The 9,718-nt window shown below is 31.6% G+C and overlaps 1 protein-coding gene across 2 annotated transcripts in view; it reads right to left on the reverse strand.

Annotated features, from left to right (window-relative positions):
- Positions 1-7,687, reverse strand: part of LOC123016017 (nitric oxide synthase) — a 37,827-nt gene extending 30,140 nt beyond the window's left edge. The window contains exon 1 of one of the 2 annotated variants that reach the window (XM_044416181.1): positions 7,252-7,687. In XM_044416181.1, coding sequence (XP_044272116.1) covers positions 7,252-7,407 — 156 coding nt within the window. In that variant the 5' untranslated portion in view covers positions 7,408-7,687. The remainder of the gene's footprint in view (positions 1-7,251) is intronic. The other variant, XM_044416183.1, reaches the window with a different exon arrangement.
- Positions 7,688-9,718: the final 2,031 nt, after the last annotated feature.

The following is a 9,718-nucleotide window of genomic DNA, read 5'->3' on the forward strand; positions in this document are numbered from 1 at the left end:
CACTAATTTATGCAATGCGGGAAAATAAAAATCTTTTTATAACAGTAATAATCAATAAAAAGCACCAGTTTCTTCACCACCCTGGCCACTTTCATCTACAACCATCGCACTTACCTRCAACATAAACCAGCTTAATGGCAAAATAACAAGATTTCTGTAACAATAAAGATAAGTTTTTATCGTAGCCGATTTAATCCTTCGCAGAGCACTTWCCAAAAACAAGAAAGAAACCACGGAATGTCTCATAAACTGCCCTTAAAATCCATCATCGGCCACGGTGCCTTTCCGAAATTAACAGATAATTAGGCAGACGCCCGGCTGGGGATGCACTTGTAGGGTTTTAGGCGGACGATTAATCAAGTTGACAAATATTTGCTCGCAAATTAAACGCCGCTGTAAGCTTAGACATTAATCAAAACAATGGACGAGAATGCGGCGGATTGTGTTGTAAAAATTTTAATAAACTGTATCAGATTTCACGAATGGCCAACTTCCATTTCCTCAATCTCGGCCGAAGTCGAGCCCAAATACCCATTTTAAATACTGACAAGGCGAATTCGGTTCCATGTCTGCACGGCTTATCCAATTTTTCCGCGGACAAGGACAAGATAAAAGCTCATTGAATTATCGCGTAGTTTGTATAAAAACGAATTTATTTTAATGAGAGTAGAGGCTGCGCCTGCTATCATGTGTGGCTTAACGAACTGTTTTGGAATTCGATACGATCGAGGAATTTGCAACGATATATTGGATATTTTAGACGATTACAAAAACGGACGGTATTCAACATTGCAARTCCGTTGCTGCGGACGCGAACTTTTCAAAATTTCTGCACGTTGGGGTTCACATCTTGCAAATACGGCRGAAGAGCGGCATAAACTCATCTGGAGCATTAGATTTTACAATAAATTGCATTTTATAAATCCCAGCGAGAGCCATCCAAATCATATAAAGGCTTTAACTATTTAGTTGATAAACAAGGAGTATTTTTATCACATTTTTTTTATAAAAGACAAATTTTTAACAAATTGAGATCCTCGATGGTTGTCTAATCAGGGAATATTGTTTTTGTATTAGGTAGATTTCGACGCTTATAATTTAATCATCATGTTTTTGTATTATTTTGAAATATACACTCTAGCGAGATTTAATAAAGTGAGCTTGCATTGCAGATTATAAAAAAGGGAGGTAAATTTTATACAAAACTTGGTGATTGGTCTTGGAATAGAACTTTATTTTTCTTTTTGAAATAACCTGTTTCGACGCAAGGAAGAAACTGCAAATTAGACCATTTTTAAAATTGCAATATGTGGACTTAATACTTTTCTATTGGAGACTTGGAGTAAAGAACTGCGAAAACTATATAAGACTCTGAAACTTATGAACTTCGTAAAATTTGTAACGTAATACATAATAATTAGTTTTGAAAATAATAACAAAAAATGACAAAACCATTTCAGTTTTGATTATTTTTTATTTAATTAATCTATCGTTCACGCTATAAATATTTTTTCCTGCGACCTTAACAGAAAAAGTTTTTCCACCCTAATTTCAGAAAGGAAAGTGGGCAATTACCTCCCAGGGAGGTGAACATTTTACCTTCACATAATTTTACGAGGTCTGCGCCTATAAGATGCAATCAATAATACATATTTCGATACGAACAAATTTTGAAAAATTGGATAATATTCTTTAGTTTGTTCACCCTTTCAAAAATTTAAAGGTTTTTTGTTAATTAGTGATTAAGATAGATAAATTACAATCATATTCATGTGGTCTCTTGATAGAGCAAATAATTGTTTCTGAAAAACTGAAGTTCATGACTATTAATCAAACAATGATTAGTTTGACAACTGCTGTCATGGGTTTCCAAAAATTAAATAATTAAATGTGTATTTTTTGTATCTAGTGTTTTGTGACTTTTGTATATTTAGATGCATACATTAGACGCAAGCCACGTAAAGTTCTGTGAAACAGCCTGTATATCAAAATTACAATAAAAATATACAGGGTTCGTCAGAACTCGCGCCTCAGAGAAAAATTTCAAGTCAGATAAAATATCAGGACCATGGAAAAAATGTTTACAAATTTATTTATTTTTATTTTTTGACATTTGACATTTTTTTAAGTCTTTTTAATGATACTGATGATCTTGTATATGTTTTTTTACAATTATTTAAAAAAAGTTACAAAAATTTTGACAATAAAAGACACAACTAAAATTAAACAAAGGTACAATTTAGAATATAGCTTCTTTGTTTCCTCTTCTAGCCTCGCTGTAGCAAAAAAACTTGGAAAATTATTTTTCCAACAGAAAAAAATAGAGTCAAAGTGCAAAATTTAAACTCTCATAACTTAGAAATTTTTATAGATAAAATTTTTAACTTTTTTCCATGTTCCTGGTATCTTACTTGATATGGAATTTTTCTCTGGATCGAGTTCTGGCGCAACCTATCAGGAAGGCAAAAAGTTTACCCCTCCCATAGAAACAGAAAAACGTGCTACTAGAGTTAATGGCAAAACTGAGATATCAAGAGAAATTGTTAGTTTTTCTTTCAGAATCATAGGGAAAATTATATCTATGAAAAGTGTCTTTTTGTTTCCACATGTGAGAGAAAAAGATACACTTTCCTCCTTTGTAATACAAATAATTATTTTATGGTACCTGCTAGAAATATTTTTTTTTGGCTAAGTGTTAAACACCTTGTATACTACATACAGCTTTAGGCTCTTAGGAATACATGACAGCGAGTCTTTTTAATAATTTCTTAATAAGAAAATCGATAAGTAAGTGTCTTTTGTGTCTGTACACTCCCATACACAACCTAATTCAGGAAGCAACTTTTATACGTTGAAATAAATTGCGAAACTTTTAAGAATTTGGGAAATAAATTCTTGACATGATTGATATTAAATTGAAGTATTATATTTTACTCAAGTAAATGATAAATTACTTCAAGTATTACTGTCATGGAAGTGTCTCATCCAGTGCGGATACACTGGCAATGATTAGCATATAAACTCCCACAGGAAATTCTTGATATCGGCATAGCTTGTTGTCAGCTGTGAAATACAACCATTATGGAATAGAATCAGGTGCCCGATGCCAACCAAATAGCAATCCGATCACTTTATTATTAAAGTGCTTTTTACTGACGATTGCTCATCCAAAATCGCTTATGAAAAGTCATCACTTTATTAAGCTTTGCATTTTCTTATTTCTACTTCAAGAAAAAACGAAAAAAAACAGTTTATTGATCGGACGTATGCACATCTGCATCCTTCCAAAAATGTCTCCAAAGACGTGCATATGACGTCCGCTCTAAATAAAACTCGATTCGGTGTGTTTGCTACAGGAACTGCACCGATTAGCGTCGTTACATGCAATACATGTAAATTCTCTTGTCATGTTCGACATGAAAACTAATTAGTTGATCAGCTTCGAGCTAAATACGGAGTTGTGAAAACTTGACGAAAATATCTAAGTGATTTTAATTATTTTTATCACGGTTTTGCAATATGAAACAACGCTGGGAAATGTAGCGGAAATTGAAAAAATTCGTGCGGTAGGAGTTTCAGGTGATTTCGGGCAGAAATATCGATGCTTGATTGGACAGGAGGTTCGCTCCACACACAAAATTTTTGTTTTTAAAATATCGACCAAGCTTTCGAAACTGACAAAAAGGTACATTTATAAAATGTATTAACAAACATCATTTTTTTTATATCCTAAAACTCCTAAAAACTATTATGTCAAATTTCTTCATTTTCAAGTAGGATATCATCAGTGGTTTATTTTATTATTTCACAAAAAATAAACAAAAATTTAAAATTAAACGTTAGCAAAATTTGCGCTGGATAAGGCATATTTTATATTTCCTTCGATTTGCTTTACTTTTCATTTAGATGCCCAAAACCTCTGATTTGTTTAAATGAATTCGAGGTTTGARGAATTCGTGAATTATTTGCTGTTGGTTTTGCAAACGACATATAAATATTTAATAAAAATTAATGAAAATTATTGGCATACTTGTTGACGTTTCGATTTCGGAGGCTTTACAACGCGAAGTTTCAAGAAAGTAAGTATATATTTTGRGTACATTAAAATTTTATTGTAAAAATTAGGACAGGATTGTTACTATTGTYTTGCATTTTTAGTGTATGTACATACGTCTTTATGTTTATACGTATCTACTTACTTTGTGTTACGTAATTTTTTTATTTCTTCCATTTTTAATTTTTTTATTACTAATAAAAACAGAGAAATTGCAAGAGTGGATCCCTACCTGTTTAATTATAATGTGTTGGGTGTTGCTCTATAAATATCAATTTAAAAAATAATGAAAATGTTTCAATTTTTTAAAAACTAATGTAATCACAGTAATGTGATAAAATACAATGTTTTTTTTAAAAAGCAAGTAATTTTTTTCATTTAGATACAAATCTAGACGTTTTCCCCCACATACAGGCTGTCCCAGAGCTCCGTATTTCTTCGATTACTCTGACAATAAAGAAGATAACGAAATGCGGTTTCTTTTGAACGATAGACATTCATTTTTTCTATGGTCCAAAAATATTTTCGTCATTGTAAGTACTTCCTACATAGGGTGGCGCAACAAAGTTATATTTTTTCTTATGGAACACCCGATATATTATGCGCTTATTTGAAAGAGTTTTTAATTCTATGAATATACATATTAGGTTTTATGGGTCTATCATAAACCGTTTATCATTTGTGGGCAAATTACCATTTTTGAAAAATCACAACAGCTTTGCTAGAAAGAAAAAGTGAATAAAAACAATTGCAACCATTTTTACTAAGTCTGGTCCTAAGTTATTATGGTAGAAATTCAATAAATCTTTTGCAATTACTGCAGAGTATTGACATTAGTAAAATGTAAATTATCTTGATTTTTTCAAATGAAACACCCTGTATATTATTACTTTATCGTGTAGAGCTTTTAATAAGCTTTCTAAAAAACCTTGGGTTTGGAGTTCTAAATATTACCTATTTTATTGTACACCTTTTTAAACCTACAAAATTTTAAATTATTCTATTTAGCGTTAAAAATCAAGTAGGTTTGCGTTATGTCCTCTTCTAAAAAAATTGGATAATTTTTTAAAGTTACGTTATCACCATACATCAATTAAAAAAACAGGTTGTTTATTGAAAGACTGAGTAAAACTCAGGAAACGATAATTGGAATTTGAATTCAATGCAACACCTTGATTATAAAAATTTCAAAATTTAATTAATTCTATAGCAAATATTCAAAAATCCTGCCATTCCTCGTCAGACAGACGTATAGTCTACGCATAAAGAAAAGTTTGATTGCCCTCAGCATTTCAACAGAGATGTTATTAAAGACTTCAATTATTCTTTTTTCCATGTCATTTGGAGTGGTGGTTCTTGTTCGATACACCTTCTTTTCAACACACCCCGATAAAAAGAAATCAATTGTAGTAAAATCTGGAGATTGCGGTGGCCAGACAATAGTTCTCCCCTCCTAATCTAACGATTACGAAATCTGTTGGTAAAAATTGTCACACAATTCGACAAAAATGAACAGGAGCTTCATCATGCTGTAGTTAAATAATTCTACATTCTCTAACAAACTTTATTGATGTATGGTGATAACGTAACTTTAAAAAATTAACTTTTTTAGGAGAGGAAGTAACGCAAACCTACTTGATTTTTGAGGCTAAATAGAATAAGTTAAAATTGGTATGTTTCAAGGGTGTACAATAAAACAGGTAAAGTTTAAACCTCCAAACCCTAAGTTTTTTAGAAAGCTTATTAAAAGCTCTACACGATAAAGTAATAATATACMGGGTGTTTCATTTGAAAAAATCAAGTTACTTGATATTTTGCGAATGTCAACACTCTGCAGTAGTTGCAAAAGATTGATAGAATTTTAACCATAATAATTTAGAACTTGATTCAGTAAAAATGGTTGCAATTGTTTTTATTCACTTTTTCTTTCTAGCAAAGCTGTTGTGATTTTTCAAAAATGGTACTTTTTTCTCATAAAATTGCCCATAAATGATAAACGGTCCATGATAGACCCATAAAACCTAATATGGATATTCTTAGAATTAAAAATTCTTTCAAATAAGCGCATAATATACCGGGTGTTCCATAAGAAAAAATATAACTTTGTTGCGCCACCCTATATAGGAAGTACTTACAATGACGAAAATATTTTTGGACCATAGAAAATATGAATGTCTATCGTTAAAAAGAAACCGCATTTCGTTATCTTCTTTACTGTCAGAGTAATCGAAGAAATACGGAGCTCTGGGACGGCCTGTATATACCCTATCGAAAATTAAAAAGCTGATATTGTTTCCGACAGGTATAAATGTAAATCTAACAAAATTTGAATATTTGATGCTCACATTTTTGCAAGGAAAAGTTAATATAAATCAAAATTGTTTCTGTTTTAAAAGTCTCATATTAAAATCAGTAACGTATTATAAGAACAGAATGGTATCATAAAATAAAATAATAATTTGTCTTGTACCTATATTTTGATCACACGTCCATCAATATAAAGATATTTGATATGTTTTATTAGTGATTGTTACTACATGCATATACATCCTTATTAAACTTATTATGCACATGAACAGAGTCGACTAAGTATAGAAAGTAATCATACAGTTGAAATGTTTGAACATTTATTGCACTATATATATATATATATTATGTGGAGACCCTCGTGAATAACGCCCACTTCTCAATATCAAAATGTAACCTAGTGTAAAATATTCTAATTTTATAGTAAGTAAGACAAATTAAAACAACGTGTTTAGTTTTAACCATTTAAGAATTAATATATATTAAAATAATCACTTTGTAAAAAAACCGTTTGGTCTGTGTTTGTAATATTTAATCAAAATGCAAATAAAACGAAAAATTAAAAAAAAACTTGAACAAATCATTACCAGTTTAACTTTTGTTTGTAAATATTTACACATTAAACAAATTTGATAATAGTTTATTTGGGTGAAAAAATCTCAAAAGGTGCACTTTAAACATTAAAGCTAATTTARTTATCGCTAAACTGTAAATTTATGTGTTTATATTAAACGAGCACGTATCATATGTTGCAATCAACGCTGAAAAAGACGATCGCAAACCACCTAATTGCTTCCTTTTAATCCCATAACTGAATCGCATTTGCCACCCGATCAAGCATATCAAGTCAAGCAAAAAATAAAATAAAGACATAAAAATATGGAACTTACTTCGCATGGTCTCAGATGCAGTGAATCGAAAGCTTCAGCTTTGCTAATGATATTTTTCAATCGTATGGGTTTTCTATATGCTCCGGGCGAATTGTGTGTAATCGGACAGTGATTTTCGGCGATGGCTGACACGTGATTGCTATTTATGATCGACATTTCAGTAAACTTTCAGCACATTTTCACTGACAATGTCGCTTTCTAATTCGCACGCTTTTCACTGAAACCGTTGCGTAAATATAGAGAAGCGGCTGTCACTTTAAGCTAATTGATTCCTATAAATTCCTCTATTTGGTCGCTTTTATTATCCCATAAAATCGGAAAACGCTCAAAATTAATTAAATAATTCGAGACAACGCCGATTTCCGGTAGACCGCGCCACTAAACTCTGATTGGAAAATTTCAATGTGCGATTATTTTCCAGTCGCGAATTAATCGCTGATTAAGTTTCGTCGTGAGGGGAGTTTTTTCCAATTGCATTGCGATGTTTGTGGCGCGGAAGGACAGTGTTGACTGTATGCAATCCAGTGTGCGTTCCGGTTACCGGAGTCGGACACGGATTTCTGCGCTACGCTCCGGAGTGCGAAACCGTTCCGAGACGCTCCTCCCCACCATTCATCCGAAGCTTCAGACCTACAGCCCCACCACGCGACTTCGTCACCTGTTGACAGTATTGCATTCAACTTCGGGGAGTCTTTGAGGACGCGAGTCGAGCGGAAGCAGAGGGTGGCATGAATTATTCAGCGACGAGGGGAACCTTGCCGATTCGTGGACAAAGTTGTACAAACGAAGGGAATTACACAGCAGCGGAAGCTGGAATTTTTCGCGCGGACGTACACACAACAAATGGACGAAAACTATTCTAAACAACTAATTAAAAGTCCAGTTATTTGGACGCCGATTGAAATTATTCACAAGTGGYTGTGTTTAAAGCCACTGCAGGCAGAAAAGATGCTTTAATTAAAAGTTGGGACATGAAAAAGTTTGGGTTACAACGACTTTACAAACTTTTAAGTCGCAAAAATTGATAGTAATAATCGGGACTAAACACGGCCAAATATTTGAGGAAGACTGCGATTATTGAGTGACTGTAAAAACACATAGAGACAAAAACTTTCTCAATCAATTAAATGAACTTTTTGATCTACTAAATCATGTGGACAGTACTCGTAAAACAGTATCTTCCTAAAATTAATTTGTAATATTAATTTAATTTTCTATTATTTGCCGCTTTTTACGTACCATTTCTTGTTGTTTCTTTCTAGAGTGTTTCTTAGTGCCTAATGACTTTCAAAATTAGTAATGTGGTTACACATCTAATAACGAACTACCTGAAATATAAATTATTGCTTATTGTTTTCTGTTTATTAATAGCAAAATAATTGGCCAAAGATTTTTAATACATAGTTACGCTCTCTAAGAATTTGAAACAAAAATCATAATTGCAGTCATATAAATATTATAAAATGAAGCCTTATCAATAGTGCCTATTTCCTGAATAATCAGTAGTTATATCCAGAGTGCATTCCAAATACTTCGTCCACTCGTAAAAATATTCGAGGATGGCATGCAAGAGGGATATTCGAGGACTATTTCCTGTAGAAAATTTAGTAGGAATTTCACAATAGAAATAATAAAAAACAAAAATAATTACCTTTTGGAAATACCGAGATTGTGCATTCAATAACAACCATAACTGTAACTTAAATCAATAAATGCATTTTGGTAATTAATAGCGCAAATGTTTTGAAAATTTTAAAAATAATTACTCTATGTACGTGTGAAAATACTCGGGTGCATCGAATACTGATGATAATCGCCCGTTGCAAAGTGATTTCTATAATATGCATCAACAAGTCCACAATCTCCCAAAAATTTCTTGGTATAACAAAAACCCAAAATTCTTAATCCTTTATAATCTCGATAAAATTAAAGAAAAGTGAAAGAAGAAAACCAAACGGGCTGAAGACTCCGGTCGATGGCCCGTTGACGAGTATTTGTTTGAATTTGATCAGATGTTATATTTATGTGTTTATTATTTGTATTGTATTGAGCTGTTAATAATAGTATTTTTTTCTCTGTATTATCAAATTTGCATTTTTTAATAAAAATTAAAAATTTTAAAAAGCAAACAATGAACGTCAAAGCATACCTAAAAAGTTTTCGGTAAAAACACTGTAAGCTATAACTTTATTATTTATGATTACTTTACCAACAATTTATATTCTATTGTAAGCAGTAGCTTTTATTGTTTCATAATTTTATAATTACATACGACTTATTATGTCATTACAATTAATTGGTAAATTAACTTTTCAAATTCATTCATATAAGACAAAAATTAGTTTGTTCTTTGAAGTAGTACTCAATTATTTTAAAACATTACCAGTATTATCACTTTAACTGTAAAAAACTGCAGGATTTTCTTTTGAAAGATAAGTATTTACTGTAAACCATAGTAAAATAAAAA

Source organism: Tribolium madens, unplaced genomic scaffold, assembly GCF_015345945.1.
Source record: "Tribolium madens isolate multiple individuals breed KSU strain unplaced genomic scaffold, Tmad_KSU_1.1 Scaffold_19;HRSCAF=116;Tcas5.2_LG9, whole genome shotgun sequence".
In the NCBI taxonomy this organism is placed as follows: Eukaryota; Metazoa; Arthropoda; class Insecta; order Coleoptera; family Tenebrionidae; genus Tribolium; species Tribolium madens.